This window comes from Poecilia reticulata, chromosome 15, assembly GCF_904066995.2.
Source record: "Poecilia reticulata chromosome 15, P_reticulata-male-v2, whole genome shotgun sequence".
NCBI lineage: Eukaryota > Metazoa > Chordata > Actinopteri > Cyprinodontiformes > Poeciliidae > Poecilia > Poecilia reticulata.
The window spans coordinates 5,535,460-5,563,117 of NC_088844.1; the positions used below are offsets into that span (position 1 = coordinate 5,535,460).

The 27,658-nt window shown below is 38.1% G+C and overlaps 1 protein-coding gene across 1 annotated transcript; it reads left to right on the forward strand.

Moving 5' to 3' along the window:
- Positions 1–8,099: 8,099 nt before the first annotated feature.
- On the forward strand, positions 8,100–24,067 carry LOC103476553 (cadherin-1-like). The gene is made up of 16 exons (XM_008429000.3): positions 8,100–8,260; positions 9,198–9,312; positions 10,626–10,714; positions 11,207–11,380; positions 13,660–13,782; positions 14,346–14,501; positions 14,876–15,011; positions 15,420–15,592; positions 15,922–16,029; positions 16,239–16,334; positions 17,196–17,294; positions 17,384–17,539; positions 18,814–18,958; positions 20,671–20,843; positions 21,770–21,874; positions 22,730–24,067. Exons 1-16 carry the CDS (start codon positions 8,210–8,212, stop codon positions 22,790–22,792), a joined length of 1,962 nt encoding a protein of 653 aa, XP_008427222.3. The 5' UTR covers positions 8,100–8,209; the 3' UTR covers positions 22,793–24,067.
- The last annotated feature ends 3,591 nt before the right edge of the window (positions 24,068–27,658 follow it).

Genomic DNA, 27,658 nt, shown 5'->3' on the forward strand with positions numbered 1-27,658 from the left:
AGTTTTAAAACCAGTTAGTAGCACTGTTACCTGGCCTTGCGAGAAAGTCCTGGGTTCAAGTCTTGGGCTTTGGGTTTTCTTTCATGGAATATATACTCTGTGCATGCGGGTACCCTCCAGGTATACATTATCTTTAGATATGAGTGTGTCTATGTGTGGTTGCTTGTCCTATAATGGACTGGCAAACTGCTCAGGGTGTATCTCATCTTTCGCCCGTTGACCGCTGGAGATGGACAACAGCTCCTCTTGTGACCCTGCAGAGGTGTTAGTGGATGGATTTAAGAACAACTTCCATCAGCCAAAGTGTGACACAAAAAACAACAAATTGCAACAATTCAAACAAAAAACAACAATTACAACGGAATGAGCTATATGTCTCAGTTGGCTGGAATCTGAGAGGACAGGAAGAAGACCCAGATGAACGCTGATGGTGTCGACAAGGAATACCCAACAGGACGAAACAAAAGCACAAAGGCAGTGACGGCAGTGGAAACATTAATATCAACCAACCTTAAATGTTAAGAAGTGCTCAGTGTATTCTGTCTTTCAGCAGGCGGCAGTAGAGCACTTGTCTAAGATTGGGCAAAGAGCTGCATGAAACAGGAAGGTTCAAGGTTAACCTTTAAAAACAACTGCACTACTGACCAAAAGTGCTGCATTTAACAAATGACCTGCCTGACTAAACTAGAATTTATCTTGTGAGTTTTTGTATTTTGAGCTGAAAGAACCTGATTGAAAAGTCTTTGGCATGAGAATATTAATCTGCTGACTCATTTTAAACAGAGTGAATGTCAGCTCCAACCTGTGCTCTCTCATTGTCCATGTGTGAGTTGATGTATAAGAAAACAATAAGTAAATGTCATCATGAACATTATCGTGATGTTTTGATTTTGATTAATCAAATCATGTTAGTTTAGAAACAGCAATATTGATTTTCTGTTTATGTAAGAAACAACTAGACATGTATTTTTTATTTTTATATCATGATGTTGTGTTTCACTTTTCCATTTCTTTTTAAAGGAGGTTTTGTCAAATATGTAAACACCATAAATATACATGTTTCCATAAAGTCTCAAAGGCTTTCCACTAGGTGGAGACACATTTTCATGCACAGCAGCTGTACTGTTGTACCTACAACTTTATATTTAAAGATACTAGAACAGATATAAAGCATTTTATAAAATTAAATTTATAGAATTAAATCTTCTGTTTGTTGCGCATGTCTGTGCGCAGTGCAGCGGATGTACAGCAGGAGGTGCGGTGTCATGATTTGCGCCTGCTGTTTCTCCGGATTTAACTCATCATGCACAGGGCCGGTCCAAGGCTGTATGAGGCCTTGAGCAAAATTTGACTTGGGGTGTGGGGTCCTTTTGTTGCTGAAAACCTCAGCACCTCTACAGCTTCAGTGTTAGATTTAATCTGGGAGAGGGGAAGTAGTTTAATTCGCCAACCTAAAAAGCAATAGATTATAATTGTAGTTTACTAACATGTATTTGTGAACAAACGAAGCCCAAACTCAAAGATTAAATTGAGAGCATCAGATTTTTGCTATGGTAATAAAACAATCTAATTATGAATATTGTTCTTTGAACTTTTACAAAGTAAACTCGCCAGTTCCTTAAAATCTTAAATGTTAAACAATTTAAAATATTTAGATTTATGTATGCTAAAACAATTGAATAAAAATTAGCAGCATTGATATTCTTAATAAATAAATGTTACATTTATATATCTGTGGTCTGTGTTAAAATATTAGCATTTCTGAGGCTCCTGAAGCGCCTTATAGAGCCACAGACTTAATTTGGATTAAACTGAAGTGCAAATAATTGATATTCGTTTTAATTGTATTTTTTGATTTGTTGTTTGTAAGACTAGTTGTGGGTTTGGATAGCATTTCACTGGCGATGTTTTCCCATAGCATATAATTACCCAGTAATATGTTTACTTTTCCTATCTACTCAATGTCTTTTAAAACAAAAACAAGGTGGACCGCCGGTGGACGACCCTTACTTAGCAGGTTTTCTGGGGGATACCCTGCAGTTTATCCGGCCACTCTACTCTTAGTAACTACTAGGAGGGCCCTGTTATCTCAAGTTATTTACTCCCAATAACTAATGGGGCGCCCTGTCATATATTTTAAAAGATGTAGGGCTCATCTCTGTAGGCTGAGGTTGAAGACTGGATAATTTCAGACAAGCTCACACACTGGTCGTACAGTTCTCAGCAGCCAAACGTGTTATCCTGTCAGCAAAACCAAAATTGTGGAGAAAAATAACTTTAACAAGAATCTGGATGAGAAGCAATAAGAAATGTATTAAAACATTTCAAGGTGAGAACAGGAATTAAGTCAAAGGAGTCTGTCAGGTCTGCTCTGACTAACAGTGGATTCTAGCTTCATTTTATAGGTTCTGGTCAGGGAAGAGAGACTTGACTCGAGTATAAGTGTGAATCCTTGACTCTTATGTACCAAGGATTCTGTGGAGCAGATCATTTCTGGGTTGGGGAAGTAACAGTCTCCAGGATCAAGGATCTCTCCCTTAACAGAGGTCTATGTGAGAGCAGCTTAACCAATTGTATGATAAGACTATGCAGATAACCTAAAACAGAAGAGGGGTGAGGAGCACGTTATGTGTCCTGTGAGAAAATTTTAATTTTGTGGATAACATGAAATATAGCAGGAAACTCGCCTTCTTTCTCTGTCAAACAAGTTCAAACGAGATCCAGGAAAAAAAAAAAATTCCACCCACTTTTGCTAATTTTTCTCACCACCCATCTGTTTATCTGATGGATAATGTTGGCTGTGGGGCATATTGAGGAACACCAGCTTGTTCAGTCTTGCTGTTGAAAACATTCAGGTTTATCTTCGGTTTTCAGTCCTAATCAGAAGAACATGATCAGTGAGTGGCAATATGAACACAGCATGTGGAGAGTACAACTTTAAAGCTGTATAGTTGTTTTTTTGCCTCTTGGAAAAATCTACACCTTTTAACAATAAAGGCAGATTTATTACACATTAGTGTTGGTGATAATTTGTTGGTTAAGGTTGTTTGTTGTCCAAGTTGCTCTGCGATTTCAAAGGCAGAGCAACTTCTTCAAATTTTAAACAAATAATTCAGTCAATGATTTTTTTAATTACAGAGCAATAAGTAAACCTTTCTTTCATTTTAGTAATTTACTAAACAAATCCAGTGTTATTGTTAAAAGGTGTAGATTTCTCCAAGAGGCAAAAAACAACTCTACTGCTTTGAAGTTGTACTCTTCCACCTGCTGAGTTTATGTTGCCACTCACTGAGCATGTTATTCTGATTAGGATTGAAAACCGAAGATAAATCTGAATGTTTTCAAGAACAAGCTGGTGTTCTGGAATATGCCCCACAGCCAACAGTATCCATCAGATAAACAGATGGGTGGTGAAGAAAATTAGCGAAAATGTGCGGAAACCTTTATTTCTCTGGATCTTGTTTGAACTTGTTTGACAGAGAAAGAAGGTGAGTTTCCTCCGCAGGGTGGCTGGGCTCTCCCTTAGAGATAGGGTGAGAAGCTCGGTCATCCGGGAGGGACTCAGAGTAGAGCCGCTGCTCCTCCATGTCGAGAGGAACCAGTTGAGGTGGCTCGGGCATCTGGTTAGGATGCCTCCTGGACGCCTCCCTGGTGAGGACACGCTGGAGGGATTATGTCTTTCGGCAGGCCTGGGAACGCCTTGGGGTTTCCCCGGAGGAGCTGGAAGAAGTGGCTGGGGAGAGGGAAGTCTGGGCCTCCCTTCTGAAGCTGCTGCCCCCGTGACCCGACCCCGGATGAAGCGGAAGAAAATGGATGGATGGAGAAGGTGAGTTTTCTGCTATATTTCATGTTATCCACAAAATTAAAATTTTCTCACAGGACATTTTATTGAAATTGTTATAATGTGTTCCTCACCCCTCTTCTGTTTTAGGTTATCTGCATAGTCTTATACAATTGGTCAAGCTGCTCTCACATAGACCTCTACAGTGTCAAGGGAAAGATCCTTGATCCTAGAGACTGTTACTTCCGCAACCCAGAAATTATCTGCCTTCTTTAGCATTAAATAACAACCCCCTTTCATTAGCAACAGACAAATGGCAAAACCATCTATGTTGGGCTCTACAGAATCTTTGGTACATCAGAGTCAAGGATTCACACTTATAGTCCAGTCAAGTCTCTCTTCTCTGACCAGAACCTATAAAAGGAAGAACACTGTTTGACACTTACAAGCAGTGTGCATAATAAAGTGGCTGGCGAGTGAATTTATGTGCATTCGGTTGAACATGATATAAGCATTTTGGAACTCATCCCGAAATTAAATGCCTAAAGGTCTAACAGACATGTTCTTTGCAGGCATAACCTGACAGCACAAAATGAACTGACAGTGTGTGAACATCAATCACATTTTGAGCTGTTATATAAGAAACCAATTTGCAATGATAGCAGAAGCGCTGCCACCAGTAATATATCTGTAATGGCCTCAGTGATGCTTTACATCAAGAGAAAACATTAGAAGATGATATAACGAATACACACAGATGTAAAACGTATATCATGAAAAAATAATAAAATATAAAACCGTGTCATAATGATCAAATCATGAGGGGTGCATTCATGTTTGAGCTTGTTTGAAGAAATTAATTTGCATAGATAAGAGAAAATTTATCAGTCGTCAAAACATGCTTAACCTTGCAGGGTTGTGGGGGCTGGTACCTATCACTACACTATATATATATATATATACATCCATCCATCCATCCATTTTCTTACACCCTTGTGTCCCTTAATGGGGTCGGGAGGGTTGCTGGTGTCTATCTCCAGCTAACGTTCCGGGCGAGAGGCAAGGTACACCCTGGACAGGTCGCCAGTCTGTCGCAGGGCAACACAGGACACACAACCATGCACACACACACTCACACCTAGGGACAATTTAGACAGACCACTTAACCTAACAGTCATGTTTTGGGACTGTGGGAGGAAACCAGAGTACCCGGAGAAAACCCACGCATGCACAGGGAGAACATGCAAACTCCATGCAGAAAGACCGGGGCCAGGAATCGAACCCAGAACCTTCTTGCTGCAAGGCAACAGCTCTACCAACTGCGCCAATGGCTGGAGAAAGCTGGACTCAAGGACAGCACAGAGGCTCTCATCCTGGCTGCACCTGCACAGGAACAGGCCCTAAACACCAGAGCAATAGAGGCTCAGATCTACCACACCAGACAAGACCCAAGGTGTAGGTTGTGCAAGGAGGCCCCTGAGACAGTCCAGCACATAATAGCAGGGTGCAAGATGCTATCAGGGAAAGTGTAAGTGGAACGGCATAACAAAGTGGCGGGCATAGTGTGCAGGTACATCTGTGCAGAATATGGACTGGAAGCCCCGAGATCAAAGTGGGGAACACCCCCGAAGGTGGCGGAGAATGACCGAGCTAAGATCCTGTGGGTCTTCCAGATCCAGACAGACAAAATGGTAATGGCGAACCAACCGGACATTGTGGTGCGGGATCATCAACAGAGGAAAGCCGTTGTGGAGGATGTAGCAATACCAAGTGATTACAACATCAGGAAAAAGAAGCACGAGAAACTGGAGAAATACCAGGGCCTCAGAGAGGAACTGGAAAAGACCTGGAAGGTGAAGACCGCATTGGTGTCTGTGGTCATCGGGGCCCTCGGGGCAGTCACCCCCAAACTGGAGCAGTGGCTAAAACAGATCCCAGGAACAACATCAGACAACTCAGTCCAGAAATGTACAGTTCTAGGCACAGCCAAGATACTGTGCAGAACCCTCAAGCTCCCAGGCCTCTGGTAGAGGACCCGAGCTCAGAGGATGAAACAGACCACCCACAGGGGTGAGAAGGGAATTATATATATATATATATATATATATATATATATATATTCACTTCTCGTCCATTTTCAGTAGCCCATTTGTCATCAAGGTGCTCTGGTTCCCCAGCGTGTGACGCAGACCTTCTTTGAACGGGCAACATCTGAGCTGGCATGTCATGCTTATCAATGTCTCTCATGGTATGAGGCAGGCTATATAGCTCAAAGGGTCTTGCCTAACGACCCATACTGGATAGATCAATATCAATGTTGTATGTTTCTGTTTGCCCCAGCCTGGATTCAAACCCGGGTCTCCCAGGTGAAAGACTGGTGACTTACCCATTGAACTATATATGTAATGCGGTGTGCCTTATATATGAAAAAAAGTTTTAAAATAGGCCATTCATTGAAGCTGCGCCTTACAATCCGGTGCGCGTTATAGTGCGGAAAAAACTGTAGTTTATTTCATTATTAAGGTTTTTCCATTGCATATTTTCCAGATTTGGAGTTTTGACAGAGAATAATGTGATCCACCAGTTAACCTATCAATCAATCAAATTTTTTTTGTATAGCACATTTCAGCAGCAAGGCATTTCAAAGTGCTTTACATAATTAAAATAAAAACAGCATGTGATAAAAACAGTGAGAAAGAGAAAGAGATTTAAAAAAAAAGATAAAAACATTAAAACCCGCACCCCTTTTAGGACGTCAGTTAAACGTTGTTTAACTGGGATTCTAACCCTCTGGGACTTTAGTCAAAAACACCATTTTACAAGGACTCCAACCTTTAGGTTTTTAGTTGAGCGCCGTCAACCTAAACATTAGCCTTTAATAATGTAGGTATGCATGATGTTTGTGTTGTTATCCTAACATCTGTTCTGATTAGCCTCTTTAAATAAAACCACAGAGAAAAACACATTCCATGACATGTCAGTCATGACAAGACTCGTTCAACACAAAAACACTTTGATGCTATTATTTCAGATTAGATCTGTTTCGGCCAATTATGGTTTGAGATAATTTGACTTGTGCAATCTCTTTGGAAACAACCTGAAGTTGTTTATCACTAACAGAGAGCTGGTTTTCAGTGAAACTGTAACATTTTGGTTGTGATCCAGCCGCTTGTCTCTCTTTACACGTTTCCAGTAATTGGAGTTTCTGACACGGCACTCTTTGAAACCAGGTTGCATAAGGAAACTTTTCGGGAACACTCATTTTGGTTGTGATCCAGCCGCTTGTCTCTCTTTACACGTTTCCAGTAATTGGAGTTTCTGACACGGCACTCTTTGAAACCAGGTTGCATAAGGAAACTTTTCGGGAACACTCCTCAGGCCCCTTGAGGTGTGAAGAACTCTGCAGGTGTGAAAGTGCATAAACACAGAGTGCAGAGCTGCACGGTTTATTCTAGACCTGCATGGACAAACAAATAAAAAAGAAAACAAGTCAAAATCAATAGCATTGTGCTGTGTGTGCTATTTAACCTGTTCAGTTTATCAACTTCTGATATGAAATATACACTCACTGGCCACTTTATTAGGTACCTTACAAAAAAATCCCATTAAAGTCACATGTGAAAGTCGCATGTGATCACATGAATTTTGACTTGTAAATGATGTGTGAATGATGTGAATCACATGTGAAAGCATACTTATACGTGTGGTTTTGGAACGTTTCATGATAAAATCACATGTGATTGACATGTGAAAACATGTCATTTTCATGGGATTCTTTTTTGTAAGGACATGAACAAAATACTTGACCACAGGTGGAAAATGTGACCCACATGTGGGAAATGGAAATCACATGTGATCACATGTCATTTTCATGGAATTTTTTGTAAGGAACACCTTGCTAGTATCGGGTTGGACCCCCTGTTGCCTCCAGAACTGCCTTAATCCTTCATGGTAGAGATTCAACAAGGTACTGGAAACATTCCTCAGAGAATCTGGTCCATATTGACATGTTAGCATCATGCAGTTGCTACAGATTTGTCAGCCGAACATACATGATGTGAATCTCCCGTTCCACCACATCCCAAAGGTTCTCTATTGGATTGAGAATTGGTGACAGTGGAGGCCATTCGAGTACAGGGAAGTTATTGTTGTGTCCAAGAAACCAGTCTGAGATGATTTGCGCTTTATTTAACAGCAAGTAACAGAAGCTCTGAGTTTCTGTCTCCGCCTGTCTTCAGTCTGTATGACCAAATAAGGAACCTAGATCCTGTACACATACATGATGAGGTCACACACTTAATATTTCTGCAGCAGCTTCCCCAGATTGGTTTCACTCAGCGATAAGACGGAAGGCACCAATTGTCATTCCTTTTAAACTGCAACTACACATACTGCATCAGATTACAAAGCATTTTACAGAGAGGAGAGATGGGGACCATTTGGTTCACAGTTTGGTGTGCTTTATTCTTGAATGTTCAGGTAAGATTTTCTTCTGCAATCTGCTTTTGTGTTTTCTATTATAAACATGATCTGGATCATCTATAACAGATCCAGGATCTGTTTCTTCAAAAGTAATACCTAAAACTGTGAATTGTGTTTTTTTTTTGGTTCTGGCTCACAAATATTTCTGGAAAACACACTCATATGGAAATAAAGGTAGTGCATGTGTTAGTCTGAGGTTCCTCTCATTTAGTTTTGGCTCATCTACTGAGTTCTTTGAGACATGTTTGTCTAAACCAGAAGCCTGCTGTTTTCACTCTTTTGGATCTTGTACGATGTCTCTTACTAATGTTAGCAAAAATAGTAATGTTTTAAATAAAGTTTAAAAAAAGCTATTTTAATTTTCAGTTTGGAATAATTGCACTAAATCTCCATAAAATAATGACACTGTGTATTTAAATATATTTTTCTTGTCATTAGGCAGAAACTGTGGACATGTTTTTTCACACATATCAAAATCCCATAGAAAAAATATATCCATCTTCTTTTGGCAAAAGTTTTTTGTTTATTTAAACCCACAGAAAAATTATACAATTGCTTTTTAAAAGTTCAAATAAATGTATAGAAGATATTTATAAACATTTCTTTCAAATGGTCTTTTTTTCAAAAAGTCAGGTAACATTTGCTCTTCTGAACAAATTGTGTCTGGTCTGAGCCTGAGGCAAAACTGACATTTTGTAGTGAAAAGATTGCAGAAAGAAAAGATTGCAGAAACTGTGGAAACTCTAAAACAGCACATGCCTACACATAAGAACTATTAATACAGGACATTAACTTAGCTTTATTATTTAAAAAGCACCGACTGCAAAGTCTTGGCAGTCTAAACATTAACTACCTTTGATTCAAAGCGGACATGTTCATGCGAGATTAACAGTTTTCAATGACTGTCTTCCATTTGCACTTTGTTCTTTCCCAGGCTTCTCCAGCCGGGCACACAGAAGACCAAATATGTGAACCAGGATTTGACCGAGAATCAGTTATTTTTAAGGTGACTAAAAAGCTTCTGAGGCCAGGCACTATCCTGGGAAAAGGTGAGATCAGCTGTGGACTGTGTACTCTCACTGTGGGCCATCTTTGATTCGGGGAGAATAGCAGTTATGTTCTGATTGGAAAGATTTTAGATTCATTTTAGATCCTGCATTATTTGTTAATGCCCCCTTTTGGACAAATACTGTTATGTCATGATCTGTAGGTGTTTCTTTAGATTATGGGATACTTTGGGGGTGTCATTGTGTTTCTTAATTTCTTAATTATTTCTGTTTTCTTTGCATTTTTTAAACTGTTTTGCTAGTGTTATTCTTCAGTTTTTGTTTTGTAAGATTTGTGTGTCCTACTGAGTTCCCCCTTTGCATATTTTAGTATTACTAGTCACCTTCTCAGTTCCTTCCTAATATCCCTGAGCTGTCCCAAGGATAGTCCTAAGAATTTTGGGACTAACCTGGTTTCTAGGTTAATTTGACTCAGCCTGACTTCATTGTTTATTAATGGATTCTTTTGTTTCTGTAACCCAAGTATGTTTTTTCTTTTCTTTTCTTTTCTTTTCTTTTCTTTAGTCAAGTCAAGTTTATTTGTATAGCATATTTTAGCAACAAGGCAGTCCAGATGCTTTACTGGACAAAAAACCTAATTCAGTGACCAATTACAAAATAAGCAATAAACCTTACAATTAATGTTGTCCCAGAGGCTATAACTGCCTTTAATTTGATGATTTCTTTCATCAACAACAATTCCTCCCAATGTCCTCTTTTCATTTGGATCCACCTCAACCACACCACATGACAAAATAATATACCCAGACCATGGTCACTGCAGAAAATACTTGCTGCATTTCCATTACAAATGTGCTCAAAACATTGTCAGATGTAAAAAAAAAAAACACAGTTTTGCAGTTGCAAATGGATCTAAAAGTTGGTGAAAGGGTAAAAGGATGGTGGATCTCGAGCACTGGATCTGAGTACCCCTTCTCTAGGCAGTATGCAGCAGCTAAACCAGCACCTCCTGATGTCTGACCCACCAGATGACCCCATCAGTAGGCCCCGTCAGTTGCCTGCTTAGATTCTTCCCCTGAGGTTCTTGACCTTTTGGGTCCATGTCAAAGGCTTAACCGACACTAAGCACTAACACGCTGTCTACTCATCTATGTGTTGAGTGCATGAGAGCGAAGGAATTAAAAGCATGGCTAGGTGAATCTATCTCTAATGCAGAGTGTTTTGAGCAGTTAAAATGAGATGACAAGCAAACATAGTTTCAGTCCATTTACCAACACAACTTCTATGAAAGTCTATTTGATTCTAAAATTCCAAACCTTTGAAGTGAAGAGCAAATATTTTTGCTTCTGCCTCAGTGAACTTCACCGACTGCCCAGGTGCCAGGTTGGTGAAGTTCGTCACTTTCGATCATGGTTTCTTCGTTGAGAATGATGGGACAGTAATGGTAAGCAGTTTAAACAATCAGAAATATTAGAAGAAAGGAGTTAATTTTCCTTCATGGTATTAATGATTTCCTCCTCAAACAGCATGTGATGCATTGCTTCAACAATCATTAGTTCTCAAAGCTCGCTGCAAATTTAGATCAAGTTTAGCTTAGTCCCTCTTTAAATTTTGTTCTATCTGTATTTATCTACAGGGCTCTCCTGAGGTACAGTCAGAAAACTTCAGGCACTTTAAGATGAAATTTGAGTCAAAATCTCGATTTTTTTTAGTCCTTCTGTTGTAGATTTGCAGTTGCATATGAAATCATTTCTCTGTTTTGGATTAATCACCAACAGGAGTGTTAATAATTATTTGTTAAAACAGCTGAAAATGAACCTTTCACAGATTTCATAGAATGCAGCTTCTTTAATATCTCTTCAGTTTGGCTGCTATTCATAGAATATAAAAACAGTCTAGTTGCTAATTTATGGCAACGCTTTCTTCTGGTCTTCAGGTTTCAAGTCTGTTGGTTCTTCAAGAGGGACAACGGCGCTTCTTCATCCACTCCTTTGATACACAAACTGAGAAACGGACTCTCTCTGCTGTTGTTCAGTATCAAGGGGATCATGACACAGCCCACAGCCCCCAGAGTGATTTTCCCCTTAAGGACAACACAAATAACTTAGAGGCAAGTTTAAAGGAACTAAACTGTCAGTTTACAGTCCTACAGCCACCTGTTTCCTCTCCAGCCCTCTGGGAGGCGCAGCAGGTATATAAAACTAAATGATTGACAGACTCAGGAGTTTCTTGAGCTGTTTATAATAATTTTCTTTTCACTGTGTAATTTCTTGTGTTGTATTTGTAGCTTGTTTATTGGACAGGACTCCCTTGAAAAAGAGGTTTTTAAACTCAATGCATTTTTATGCTGGTAAAATGAAAGTTAAATAAAAAAAATGCTAGATTAAACATGCATTGGCTGCACAGTGGCACAGTTGGTAGAGCTGTTGCCTTGCAGCAAGAAGGTTCTGGGTTCAATTCCCGGCCCCGGTCTTTCTGCATGGAGTTTGCATGTTCTCCCTGTGCATGTGTGGGTTTTCTCCGGGTACTCCGGTTTCCTCCCACAGTCCAAAAACATGGCTGTCAGGTTAATTGGCCTCTCCAAGTTGTCCCTAGGTGTGTGTGTGTGCATGGTTGTTTGTCCTGTGTGTCTCTGTGTTGCCCTGCGACAGACTGGTGACCTGTCCAGGGTGACCCCACCTCTCTCCCGGAACCTTAGCTGGAGATAGGCACCAGCAACCCTCCCGACCTCACTAAGGGAGAAGGGTGTAAGAAAATGGATTGATGGATGGATAAACATGCATTAGCACCTATTGATATAAAAAATATTATTATTATTATTATTATTATTATTATTATTATTATTATTATTATTATTATTATTATTATTATTATTATTATTATTATTATTATTATTATTATACTCCTTGGACTACATAAAGTGGGATATTGGGAACACAAACCAGCTATTTATCAAATCAAATATACTGAAATTCTGGGACTTTGTAACATTTAAAACTGCACAATTCATGTTTAAGGTCAGAAATCAAAAACTTCCACACAATATACAGCAAATGTTTGGTGATAGAGAGGGTGGTTATAATTTAAGAGGTGAAGGGTATTTTAAAAAACAACGTATTAGAACAACCAGGAAGAGTTTTTGTTTATCTGTGTGTTGAGTAAATGTGTGGAATGGATTGAATGAGTTAAAAAAAGTACAAATGTAAACCAATTTAAAAAACTCATTAAAACAGAGCTTATTTCAAAATATGATATATAAGATGACTGTTTAATAGTCTATAATGTAATTGATGATATAAATAGTAATTAAATAATTGTACATGATCAAACATGTAAAATGGAAACAAGTTGTCTCTTTTTGATGTTCTGACAGTTAATTTACTATACATTAACAGATATAATACATTAACAGATATAATATAAGATATTATATCTTCTACCTGCTCCTTTTCGAACAGAAAATATAACATTTGCATGTCACATGGGCAGAATAATTTGTTCTACATTTTTATTTCTTACGTTTGTTTTATTCTATTTTATTTTGTTTTCTTTTTTCTTGATTGTCTTTTCTGTCTGTTCGGAAAAAAAAACAAAAAAACTCCTTAGAATAATGTTCCATGTTTCTAAAATTTGGTCTGATTGATGCTGATTTTTATTCACAAACTACTAGCTATTTTTTATTCTGTTAATCTTTACAAAATTGTTTAAAAGCAAAATTCTGTTTTTAATTAAAAAAAAATATTTTTTGTTTTTTGACTTGGACGTCATGAAACGTCAAAGTGATTGTAAATTATTTACAAAAGATGTCATTCCTTTCTTGGCGTAACAGTCAGAATGCAGAGATCAGATATGGTTGAGGACTTTTAATTTGTTAATAGTATTTTACTGAGCTGGTATTGGATGTTCACTACCAGCTCAGTACAATGACTGAAAAATTGATTGATAGGTGATTAATAGGTGTGGTAGGAAGCAGATGAAGTAATTAGTTGAGATCTAGAACAGCGGTGGCAAAATAAATGCAGGCAAACTGAGGGAGCAGACTCGTTACCACAAGGGGAGCTGAACTCAGTGAAACTACAAACTACAAAGGGAAAAAGACTAACGCCGGTCAAAGAGAAATAAATCCAAGTTCACGAAAATAAAACAACATAAGAATAGACTAAGAAACTAAATACAAAAAGAATTAACTAATATGGCAAGACCTTTCTGTTAATAATAAGACCTTGATATAATATAAATGAACAATAAGCAGCAACAAGAAAATAATAAACACACAATCATAAATGAAAGCCAAATCCCAAACATACAAGAATTGTAACAATACTATACAGTTTAGTCTGCAACATATAAAATATTTGTGTGATTTTTCTAAATGCAACTCATCTACAGGTTCTAGTCCTGCATTTCCCATCATCCAGTGAAGGACTGAGGAGGAAAAAGAGAGACTGGGTTGTTCCTCCAATTAATATTGTAGAGAATTCCAGAGGACCTTTCCCTCAGTTTGTTGTGCAGGTGAGAGAAGTAAATGTTCATGGCTGACTTATTAGATTCTGATGTCAGACCAGGAAATAACTTACAATAGAGGAATAAACATCAGAAGCATAAAGGCAGGAAGTATGAGAAGAAAGCAAAAGGAGGCAGTCAGAACAGTAAGGCTGTGAGGAGTAGATGTATTGAAGATGAATGAGTTTGAGTACCCTACCTGGGGTCAGTTATCCAAAGCAGAAGGAACTGCAGAAGAGAGAAGAAGGGCAGGTAGGGAGGAGAAGGTGGAGGGTCAGTGTTGATGCAATTTGTGTAAGAGCAAAACAGTGTGTGTACAAAATGGCAGTTAAAACTTGGACATAATTTGGAGATGGTGGCATTAACAAAAAGGAAAGTGGAGCTGAAGGTGGAAGAGCTGAGTATCAGATTTTTATTTCTAGAGAACTAAATGTAGAGGACGAGAAATCTCCATCAGCTCAGGCTAGAGACGAGATGGGCTGTAATGGTTTGGACATTTATGGAGGCTGTCTTTAAATATTGTAAACATAATTGTGTCTGTGGTTTTAACAGTCTGGGTTTGTTTTGTGCAGATTCGTTCTGATGCTGATAAAACTAAAAAGATCCATTATAGCATCACTGGTCCAGGAGCAGATCAGCCTCCTGTCAGTCTTTTCACCATAGACAGAGACACCGGTGCTCTGTATGTAACACAAGGACTGGACAGAGAGAAAAAAGACAGATATCAGGTAAGCATTTACATCATTTGGTGACCAGACAAGGAGAAAAGTGGGAGAAACTTTGTCCTCACGGTTCTTTTATACTGTCGGATTCACACTTGGCACTTACCAAAATTTTAACAATTGAATTAAGAGTTCTTCATCGATGTCTGATGATCTCATTCTGCAAAAAAAAAAGAAAAAAAAGAAGATATAAATATAAATGAACAATTCAAACTTGCTAAAATTCATACTCTTAACAAATGTAAGTTCATGTTGTATTGAATCCGAGGATGTAATATTGGGATGTAGGACTTGACACTTTTTTTCCTCTTTTTTACACAATGGAAGAATTTGTATTTTTATTTAAATTAACAAACGGACTAATATTGGTGTGTTTACAGATACTGGTACATGCTGTGATGGACGGTTCAGCCTCTGCTGAGGAGCCTATGGAGATTTTTATAAATGTAATTGATCAGAATGACAACAGACCTATTTTCACCTTCTTGGGAAATGTGGCTGAGTCTTCATTAATAGGTATTGTTGTTCCATGTAACTTCAGTCCCATAAAACATCTGACCTGAGTGATGCAAATAAACCAACATTGACATCAAATAAACCACTTTCTATTACACCTCCTATTGAAGGTGTAATAGAAATTAAATTAATTTTTTATTTACTTTGTCTAGAATAAAAAAGGCTCATGTGGGTTTTTTAATGACTGGACTAAGAATCTGAAGATATCAGATGGGATGGGCATTGGAAATAAGAAATAGTCTCTTAGAATATTCTTATTTTGTGCTTCATAAATTGAATTATGAATGAAAGGTTTTGTGACGTCATTAAATAGAGGGTGGAGTTCTTTCAGGCCTATTAGAAGTTAAAAACTGCAACCACCTTCTGAAAAATGCATTCAATTTCTTTTTATGTGATTCTTATCTTCAGGTTTTGAGGTGATGAAGGTTACGGCTACAGATGCTGATGAGCCAAACAGTGTCAACTCAGATATTGTGTATCGTATTGTGAGCCAGGAACCTCAGCAACCAAGTCCATCCATGTTTGTCATAAACCCAGCTACAGGAGCCATCAGAGTCAGTGCAGCTGGACTGGACAGACAGGTGGGCTTTTAAAAACTTTTATCATAGAGAGTCTTAAATAATTTGTGGACATATTGAACAAACATGAATTTATTTCGCCTTTTGTAATTTATTGTAACAAATTGGTTTCTAAAGAAAACATTTGATAGATATGACAACATGACATTATTATTAAGCTACTACATGTAACTACATGTAATCGCTGAGAGCTTTCTAATTCGAATTTGATTAAATCAAGTTTGATTTTAACTTATCAAACTATGTTGTAAATCTTTACGATTTTTTAAAAGAACTCTTTCCTGTAATTTCATTTGAAATAAATTAATATATGAGCCTGAATATCCTGACAGAAATACCCTGAGTATACCCTGGAGGTACAAGCAGCAGATATGAGTGGGGAGGGACTTATTGCATCAACAAAAGTAATCATCTCTATAACTCCTGGCACCGAGCTCCCTGTAAGTACAACCCACAAACCTTCTACAAAATGCATACTGGACAAAACATATCAATGTTTTATTGTTAGCATTACGAGTGGAGAGATAAAGTGACAGCCAGATGTCAAAAAGTTGAACTGTTTGAAAACAAAGAGTGGAATATGTTTAAATGACCAAAATGTGGTAAAAACAGTAATTAGCATCAATGTTCCTATTTTGCATTTCATTAGGCTGCACAAGGAGGAGGGAGGAGCAAGAGGGATGCAGATCCCAAGATTCAACATTCTTCTTCAGAGGACATGTTACCAAATCTGTTACATCTTCCAGTAGGTTCAATTTGAACAGTGGTGTCCAAAGTCGGTCCTCAAAGGCCGACATCCTGCATGTTTCTCCATGGTTTAACGCACCTGGATCAAATGATGACTCATTAAATGGCCTAAGAAGAGCATTGACTTGTTGAGGAGGCTGTTACTACCACCAGGGAGAGAACTAAAACATGCAGGATGCTGGCCCTCGAGGAACGACTTTGGGCACCACTGAATTAGAAGAACTTGTTACTTAGAATTTAATTTTAGATTTTGTTTTTTCTGTGGCTTTGTCATTGGACAAGGTGTTTTACTGACCGTTTGTCTGGTTTTCATGCAGATATGTTTGTCTTTCTGAATATTTACACATTGCAACACTATAATTTTCTTAGCACAATAATAGTCCCATACAACATGTTTGTGGCACTCATTTCTTGTATGTAGTGCTTTTATAACAATTCTGCTCTTTGAATGATTTCAGAAAACACATACAACAAAACCCAGTCTGTTAATTGGCCAAACAAGACTGATTATATCATCAACTTGTGGGTTTTCTTTGCAGTGTCCCATCAATACAAGTCAAGATTGAAAGGAATTGGACTGACAGAGGAGATTGTTGTAGATTTCAAATGAATGTTTGACCTAAAAGACACTCCAGCAATGCAAACACTATTTGCATTGCTGGAGAAGAAGTGGAGGTGGTTGAGTAGTATAAATAACCTTTACAACACACTGACATGGAGACACAACAGTGAAGTGTCCACATGAAGGAACAGAGTAGACTAGACTTCTGGAGGAAGTATTTGTCCTTCAATGTTTGCCGCAAGTTGCGGCAGATCTTTAAGTCTGTTTTCTTTAAATGCCATTCTGTTTTCCTCAAAGTCTGAAGAAGGGATGAGGAGAAGGAAGAGAAGCTGGGTTATTCCTCCCCTCAGTGTTGCTGAGAATAGCAGAGGACCGTTTCCTCTAAAACTTGCTCAGGTGAGAGGTAGATGGACCGTAAATACTTCTGAACTAAAAGAGCTGTGCGAAGAAACACACAGTGGTTTAATAATAGTTCTGATTTGTAGGTCCGCTCTGACAGAAGTACAGTGACGAAAATTATATACAGGCTCCGTGGTCCAGGAGCTGACAAGCCGCCTGTAGGCCTTTTCCTTATAGACAGCGACTCTGGTTGGTTGGAAGTCACACAAGAACTGGACAGAGAGAACCAGGACAAGTACACAGTAAGATATTCTGTACCTTTATACTGCTGTCATGTAACATTTTTGAATTCTCTGCGGTCTACCAGTAGGTCAGTGTATGTTTGATGGTCAGTGTTCAACCCCGTCAATTCATCAATAAAACAACTGAGGACAAATTAATATGGAGGAACAATTATAAAATTATGAAAAAAAAATGTTTAAAATAAAATAATAATAATAATAATTTACACACAAAATGTCCTAGGATCGAGCACTGACTAGAGGACCGCGCCCCCTTTTTAGCTGAGACTTTGTTTCCATCTCTTCCGAAGGCTTTTTTTGATTGTGCTTCTTTTACTTTTGCCTAGTGCATTTCTATTGAATTTGATGTAATAAATTATTGTCACCTTCATCCATTGTTTTTAAAACATTGCTCACTCCTGCGATTACCCTTTTTTTCCTAGTTTAACTAGGTGGTGTTGCTGTCTATTTCAATTTTTGTTCATTTATAATTACCACCACTTGGTGGCCGGTAGGAGAGTCATCCAAGGCAGGCAGGTCTTAGGTGAGGGACCAGATAAACTTCACTTGGTTTGGTCCCTCATAAGACCCCTTATAATGAGAACCACCAGTGGAATTAGTGTTCCTTCACCATGACGTGGCTCACCGGGGCCCCACTCTGGAGCCTGTCCAGGAAGTGGGGCTTATTAACAAACGCCTCGTGGCTGTTTTTTCACCTATGGAGACAATCGTCTTGCAGGAACACCGCTAAAATATTTTGCACAGAAAGTTGGATAGAAAGTGTTAAATGAGGCAGGAAAACCAAACTGGAACATCTCATAAACTCTCATGTTGAGCAACGTCCCTCATGAAGTGAGCCAGTTTCACCTCCACAAAGGCCTCCAGAAGGAGGAAGTGATTTAAAGATTCACACTATTTGAGTAAACAGTGTACAATAGCTCACCAACACGTCTGTCTAAGGAATGGTAAAAATATGTAACTATCAGTAACTGCTATAGAGTCTCGAGTTGCATTGTCTGCTGAAGAAGCATCACACTCCAACACCCCACTTCAAAATGAAATTTGGGAGTACTTCATCAAAGTTTCACAACAAAAATCACAGGAACGCTGTTGCCAGCCATCTGGAGCTTTCAGTCTATTTTGACAAAAGTTAACATGTACTACAATGTACTAACCGTACATTTCTTTGCAGAACAGTTTTTATGTGATCATTTCAAACCACCCAACATGAATGTTACTGACACTCTCCTGGTGAAATGGGCTATGATGTTCTAAACATAATTGCATCTCTGCAGTTAGAAGCACTTGCAGTGGAAGAAGGACAAGCTGAAGCATCGGAGATCATTGAAATAATTGTGAATGTAATCGATCAGAATGACAACAAACCAGTTTTCAGCAGAGACACCTATGAGGGAGAAGTGCCTCAGTCCTCAGCTGAAGGTATATACCATCAATCTGATATGAGCTTGAAGAACATGTTTATTGAACACTTCTCTGTTAAGCCTTTCACAATAATCAATAATCAATAAATCGTATAATAAATTAAAACGAGATCAATAATTTCCTTTTGCATAATTTACTGTTTTTCTCTTTTCTCTCTCTTTCTACCAAAAACTGGATGACAAAAATCTTCTATCTGGTTCATTTGTCTCAACTAGCCCCCCTTTTTTTCTGAAAAGAAATAAAAGGGCTTCATAATTGATTTTATTTGTGTTTTCTGTTATTTTATTTATGTTGTATATTAAAAATGTCTGAGTTCCAGGGTTATATGTTCATTAGAATTGGAAGTTTATTCATCTTTGAGAATGTGTTCTTTCGTTACCATTATATTACTTGAAAACGGTCTCAAAACAACAATATTGTTGTTTATTACAATAACTTATGGGACAACATTTGCTATGACAGACCTAGTCTTTATGCAGGTAAATCAAGAGGCTGTTTGCAGTGACCTCAGGCTCGTAACACAACAGTGTCTCAGTTCATTCTGGATGCTGGAATACACAAATAATTTCATAGCTTATTGCTACATGCAGGAAATGGCTGCAGAAATGCCTTTCAGAAATACACTGTCTCATTAAAACACTGTCTGAGAACATTTAAGTGCAAATATACCAAAGTATTTCAACAAGCTATATTCATATTTATAGACTTCTGGCCAAAAATCCATCCATTCATCCATTATAATACATGCTTATCCCTAGTGGGGTTGGGATGGGTGCTGGTGCCTTTTTCCAGCGGTCAATGGGTGAGAAGCAAGGTACATCCCAGGCATCTTGCCAAAAATGTCACCTTTAAATGAAAATCCAGATTTACATCTAAATATGGAAAACAGGAAGTCCCAACGAGAAACCTTTAAGCACTGGCCTTTGGTGAAGAAAATGTGCAACTACATTATAATTAGAAAGTGTGCAAAACATGTAAATGACAAAATAGGAAAAAAACAAACAAACATTGCTGAATAACCCCCCTTTCTGTGATAAGTGTTAATTGTTACAGCACTGTCTTTGTAAGCCTCCAAAACATTACTTGACCTGAAGTACGACATGATACAGTCCACAACGGCGAAGTTACAATCTCAAAAATCAAAAATTAGTCTCCATGACAAACAGTATCTCTGTTTGTCATGTCAGCAAATCCTCTTTCAGATCCATCTCACTCGATGCCATATGCTTGTGCTATCACTGGAAAATTACCCTTCTCTGACAATCTGGATTCTGTTGCACATTCAAATGAGTTAGACCTGATGGTAAAAATATGCCTTTTTGATCCTACCAAGGTTGGCACAACTACCAAAACTGCTGGTAACATGGCATGGCCAGACTCAAGTAGCAATTTGGTCATGACTGCAGCTACTCATGAAGCTGGTAAATGGATGGCATCTTCCCCAGCAATCCATGAAAAGTCTTCATTCAGCAACAGTCAAGCTTTCCGTGTTCCTATCAATTTGTTATCGCATTCATAACCATGGAAAGCGAGTACAACAGACACAGAAGATTGTACTAAATCTATTAAATGTGTTTGCAACATTCATCTGCAGAACATATTTTGCACTTCATTTCAGATTTTGTATTTTTCTTCTCCATATTTTGTGGTGACCTGGACCTTGAGAGGGTTTTGTGTTTCATTTCCTTTTTTGTGACTCTTACCTTCAGGCTTTGAGGTGATGACAGTTCAGGCCACGGATGCTGATGAGGAAAATTCTGACAACTCCGATGTCTGCTATCGCATTACAAGACAAGAGCCTGAAGAACCAAATCCGTCCATGTTTGCAATCAATATGGATACTGGGCTTATTACAGTCAATGCTACGGGGCTGGACAGAGAGGTGAGGTCTAACAAAACAACACAACCACTTTTGTAAACGCAACTCTAGTAAGCTACCACTTTATAAAAACATGAGTGGTTCACCACGAGGCAAGTTCAACATAGTTGGCTCTCTGTTGTGCAGGCTGCCTTAAGGAATCCAAAATGGCAGTGATAATGTACAACAGGGAGATGATGTAGATCTGCTATTGTCTTTATTCCTTCTGCTTATAAAACTAAGAATGAGTAAAAATTAATGATCGATAGATGAATGAATTAATATCACTTAGATCCATAAAATGTTTCTGATGATGTAAAAGGCGCCTCAAGTATTCATACACACATGTTTTCAGATTTTGTCACATCATAACCTCAAACGTGTGTTTTTAATTTGGGTTTTGTGAGACAGTACTAACACAATGTAGTGCATAATTGTGAAGTAGAAGTCATATGTCAGATGGTTTTCAAATGTTTTCATAAAAACTCTGACAACTGTGTCACATATTCAGCTGAGTCAATATTTAGTAGATTGTATCACACCAGGTTGGAATTTGATGGCACAGGCCTTTTATAACACCCAACAGGTTTTCTTACAGGATTCTCCTGTGTTTAGCTCCATCTATCTTACCTACTGGTCACCACTCTACTGGTGACTCTACTGGTGACTCTACTGGTGATTGATTAGAAGAACTAATCAATCTTATATTTATTAGTTCAATAGAAGATCGAACTAATCAATCTTCTATTGATTGGTTGCACTTCCTTTTGCGTTACAGCCCTTAGAACCGTAAGTGTTTTTTTTGTTTTTGTTTTACATTCTGATGCAGTTTAGAAAGAAGCTATTTGTAAGTTAGTTGTAAAAATTGGACAATCCTGCATTTCTTTGCAGTCTGTTAGCTTTTTGTGCCAGTGGAGATTGTAAATAAGTAGTTGCATCTTTCTTCACAGAAACACCCGCAGTACACACTCACAGTGGTAGCTGCTGACATGAGAGGCGAGGGGCTGATTGGAAGAGCCAAAGTCATCCTAACTATAACTGATAATTCTTCCCCTGTGAGTACGACACAGCAAGCACTGGAGAACAGACATAGAACACTGTGGCTATCACCGAAGGCTTTGTGCTCCACAGACGACATGGCTTTGTTTTGCAGCATCTTGTATTGAGTTGACTACTTCAACAGAAATCTTTCAGAGTCAACATCTATTTGATATCCTTACAACAGAGTTTGGTATTGTACTTGTACCACAAATTATGATTAAAATATAAAATCATAGCTATACAACACTTTGATGCTTCAAAACATTAGTTAGAAAATAGGATCTTCATGTGAACATTTCAATCTGCACACTTTAGAACTAAAAGGATAACATATCAAACCTTAATGAAATATAATTCTGACAAAAGTAATGGCTAAAGTCTGAGCTTGTTTTATATCTAGACCTTCAAGTTCTCCACAATTGAAAGAGCATTATGTAATCACATGACTTGGAATAAATGAACTGTTGTCACCCACAACAAATATGTGTTGAGTCAAAACAACCAATAGAAAAGGGTCAGAAAGGGAGAAATACAGGCATTTCCATCAGTATGTTGGACTTGCATTGACTATCCCCATTGGTTGTGTTGACTTTGTTCTGGATCCGTCTCTGTACTGGTAGTCCTCAGCTACAAAATCCTCACTGACCCTGTGAAATGGTTGACCATTGCAGAGGATGAAGGCATGAACATGTTGAATAGTTCCATGCAAAAAAGAGTCCTTGTTTGTCAGGGGCAATGTAATCATCAGCTGTCACTGATGATTACATTACATCACATTATGATGATCGGAGGACGTGTGAGATGTAAGGTGTGTGCTCTGCTCACTTCCTTGCAGTTCACCTGTTTAAATTTGTCTCTTTTGTCTCTAGACAAAGCTCCAGATGCCAGATGGCTCTGTGCTCAGTCACTTCAGAGATTCTGAACAGAACTGAGGTCTTTCTATATGATGAGCTCTTCTGCTCCGGAGGAAACCTGACGTCAACATTTCGCTGTGACAAGTGCGCTTAAAAAGAATCTTAGCTTCTCTCCATTTACTCTTAGTTGGACTGTCTTTCAGGTAACTTTGCAGGTTTTCTTTTCCCTGAAGGTGAAGCAAGAATGTGATATTTCTGCAGCTGTTAGTATTGGGTAAAGGTTAAAGTTGCTTCTAATTATTTGTTCCTCTACATTGTCTATATGGAATGACTACAATAACAGGAACTAGATGGTGACGTACCTGTATGATTTATAGGGCCCTCCATTAATTTGTCATGAAATAATACAGTGTGATATGTAATCTGATCCTTTTATGTCTCTAATTTGAATGTCTCTTTGAATGTTCTTTAAGAACTTTTAAAGGACCATTCAGTAAATGTAAATTTAGAATGCGTAATGTTGCCTTGTTGTTATAAGACATCCAACATTTGCCCATCTTTAAGATTTGTGTGTTGGTGATTAGCATTAAGCATCGTGAGGGGTCAATCTAAATATAGCGCTGTTCAATAAATTAGAATATTGAAAATTTTATGCATTTCATTTTTATCAAACACATATTTCCACACAACCAGCCCAGCACCCCTCCCGACCCCACTAAGGGACAAGGGAGTAAAGAAGATGGATGGATGGATGGATGGATGGATGGATGGATGGATGGATGGATGGATGGATGGATGGATGGATGGATGGATGGATGGATGGATGGATGGATGGATGGATGGATGGATGGATGGATGGATGGATGGATGGACATTTCCACACAGACTGATGTTTTCAAGCCTTTATTTCTGTTGATTTAGATAGTTTTCTGCATCCAGCGAATGAAAACATAACATTTAAAGTTATAACATGACATCAGACCAATAAAAATATTTTCAATATAGAAATGTTGAATTAAAGAAAGGTTTGGTTGTTATTTTTAAAATTCACTTTTAATCTGAGAAATAAGCCGCATATGAACCAATATTCTAATTTATTGAATATAGCTGTTGGACATAAAGGTATTTTCAAATGTGTATATGTCATTTGGCTTTGCAAGTTTTTTTAAACTTGCAAAGCTTTTGTGAAACCTATTTTGGAAAATAAGGTTTCACATAAGTCTCTGTGTGCTATTTCTATGTTTCATTGTTTACTGGGGATGTTTCAGGACTCAAATTTGGTTAAGCAAAGTCTTACATACTGTATCTTTCTCTAAATGCAAATAAAATTTTGGTTTGTTTTGTTTAAACTTACTTCTGAACAAGTGTCAAATGTCACAATACATTTTAAGAGATTTACCAAATTAAGCAATGAATTTTGAGTTATTACCAATGGGCTAAAATACCTACAGTGCTGGGCATATTACTTAGAAAGTCAGGTAAAGGTACGGTAAAAACCTTAAAATGGTTTCATCTTTTGTCGTAGCAGCACAATGGAAAATTCAAATAAATCCTATGTTCACCTTGGGGGAAAAATTAAACTAAGATAAAATTGTTTTTGACAAAGTTACAAATTTTTAACAATCTCTTTAAAAATCTGAATTGTATTTGAATTGCAATCAATTTTTATGAAGCATCAATGAAAACCAAATATCATCTCTAGGCACTATATAAGATAGACAAACACAAATAAAAAAAAATAATAATGGTCCAATCATAAAATAAGGTCAAATGTAATTACAAATATAGCAATTCTAATAAAATACTGTAACTATTTATTCCAGTTAGTGTCAAAGTCAATGACCCTGCAGCAAATCCTTTTCAATGAGTGGGTGGCAAAAGTGGATGTGGAATGTTATACTTTAAGCTTAACTTTCGTAAGTCGATCGGAATGTCTCATAACTTCTAATCAGTAATCAATGACTTTCTGTTTCCCTGGGTTATAAATATGATAGAGAGGCAAATTTAATTTAAGCCACCAGGTTGGACATGCAGTGAGAGGTGAGCACTGCTGAAGAACTGCAGCAAAACGCATCAGCTTGGTGTCAGCAAGTCTCCACAACATCCAGCAGACTCTAGACATGTCATAAAAGCCTATTCCATTCTACCAACACAAACATAAACATGTCTAGTTTTCTGAACTTTATAAGAACTTTACCTGAACCTTTGGGCATCTATTGATTGAAAATTAATTGATTCATACAGCGCTTCATAAAAACAAACCAAGGTGACCAAAGCACTTCACAGTAGAAATAACAAGGGAACAATAGAATTAGAAATAAGAAATTGGAAACAAGGAAAGTGGCACTATTCTGCATAGTATTTAAGGCCTTAAACATGGACTTAAAGATGCCTGGGTCAAAGGTGGAGAGAGGGCCTAAAACGGGTCAGAAAAGTCCAGTCCTCAAGGGCAACCACCCTGCAACTTTTAGATGCATCTCTGCTCAAACACATCTGGATCAAATCAACTGCTCGTAACTACAGAGCTGAATGAATTCTGGTCAGGGAATTCAGACATTTTGGAGCAGAGCTGCATCTAAAAGTTGCAGGATTGTAGCCCCTGAGGTCTGGACTTGGGGACCCCGGGTCTAAAGGGTGCTCATCAGGGTGCTGCTGTAGTGAAGACTCTGTCACCCCAATAATTTAGCTTCATCTGAAACAAACTTGATTTGATAACTTCAGCGACTCCCATGTCCAGAAAGTTTAGATAAATAAGGCGAGAAAAGACCATTAAGAACTTTGAAAAAATAAATAAGCTGGTTTTACTGGTTTTGTTGTTGCAAATGTCCAGTCACACATGGTGACACAAAGTTACCCAGTAAGTCAGGTGACTCAGGCTCTGTTGTTTTCCCAAAAATGTGTCTGCAAGTCCCGACCTGCCTGTGGGATTATTCTGGTTCTGCTTTGTTACTTTGAGTTAAATCCAAAGCTAAGTCTGCTGAAGCAACACTACAGTAAGACTCAAAGAATCTACAGGACCAACTCTTAAAATGACTTTTGAACGAAAACCAACGACACACACTGTTTGACTAAGATCTGGAGTAAAGCACATGATATCTTTATGGTTAGTTTTTGCTGAAAGCAAATTATTTTTGTCATACTAAGCATGATCTTTCATGATGACTGAGAAAGACTATTTCTCTTTCACCTCAGAGATCTTCCATGTACAGAAAGATTTAATATTATTATTTAAACAACAACACTTCAGTTTAAATAATTGAGGTGGAGCAGAACCATTAAGAACTTTAAAAAAAACCCATAAAAAACCCCATAAAACTTTCTAAAATGAATAGGAAGCAGGCATGCTAACACCTACAGGTGTTGGTCAATAGATGGGTGATGAGTGTTCTGGACATGTTGAGGTCGTTTTATTGAACATGTGGAATCCACAGTAATTAATTCTAGAGATAAACGCATGAATGACCTTCTCCAAGTCGATGCAATTTAGAAAAGGTTTAATTTTAGTCGCCAGCATGCCTAGGTGGGCCCCATGTGGGGAAAAGGAGGGCAGACCATATGGGTTTGTCCGCGGGTTCCACAATGGCCCCACATGGGCCCTATGCCCATGCTGGCAGGGAGCTGCAGATGGAGTAGCTGGATTTAACCACAGAATTGATTTGTTTATTGAATTTAAATTCCTTACCAGAAGTTACCCCGAGCTTTCAAACTATTTTATTTTAGCTTAAAAGGCAAAGAACTGAAGTCTGTGGTTGCATTGAAAACAAATGAAATACATTCAGATTTAAAAGCAAAAAGTTTTTTACTTCGCCACAGTCTAAGAAGAAAAAAAACACATTAGCCACACCTGGGTTAACAAATAAATGAGTTCATCTGCATAAAAGTGGAAAGACAATTTGTGTAAGGTTATAACTTCACTAGCTCAATTTTAATTCGATTAATCTAATATTGAGTTTTGGTCTACCAAACCCTCTAGGTGGCGTTGGCAGACAAGGATACATATGAGGGAAAACACCTAATTCACCGTAGAAGCTGACATTATCCTGCTTGTTACATCTGGGCTTGTCCAGCAGATGGAGATGAAGCCTGCAGGGTTTTTTTTACAGAGCTAAAGTCTGTTTTCAACACACCTTCAACTGACTTTTTGTTGAAGCTGGTTTTACTGGTTTTGTTGTTGCAAATGTCCAGTCACACATGGTGACACAAAGTTACGCAGTAAGTCAGGTGACTCAGGCTCTGTTGCTTTCCCAAAAATGTGTCCCTGCGAGTCCCGACCTGCCTGTGGGTTTATTCTGGTTCTGCTTTGTTGCTTTGAGTTAAATCCGAAGCTAAGTCTGCTGAAGCAACACTGCAGTAAGACTCAAAGAATCTACAGGACTAGCTCTTAAAATGACTTTTGAACAAAAACCAACGACACACACTGTTTGACTGAGATCTGGAGTAAAGCACATGATATCTTTATGGTTAGTTTTTGCTGAAAGCAGATGAATTGTCCTTATATTATGCACACTCTGTCATGATGACTAAGATGGACCATGTTTATTTAAGTTCAAATACCAAGACATTCAGTCATTAACTCCTGAAATGATCCATTAATAAAAGCAGAGAAATTTAATCTCACAAAGCACCTCAGTCCAAATGTTGGACATCTTAACAAGTTTTCCATAAGGCCACACCATAAAAGTTTTCATGTATTGTAGTGTATCATTACATTTTGATCTTTTTATGTCTATATGGGTCATGAGTCTGATGAATAAATCAATCACGAAATGCTAAAAAAAATTTTTTGAAAACATTGGAGAACTCTGTCTCAGATTCTACAGGCCTGGTTGGGTTAATGTCCTGATTAGAAAAACATCAAACAAGTACAAGTTGCTTGCTACTGTTGCCTTTTCTACTGAGGACGTGTGAGTTTAGAATGCTTACAAGCAGATGAGATGTCTGTCC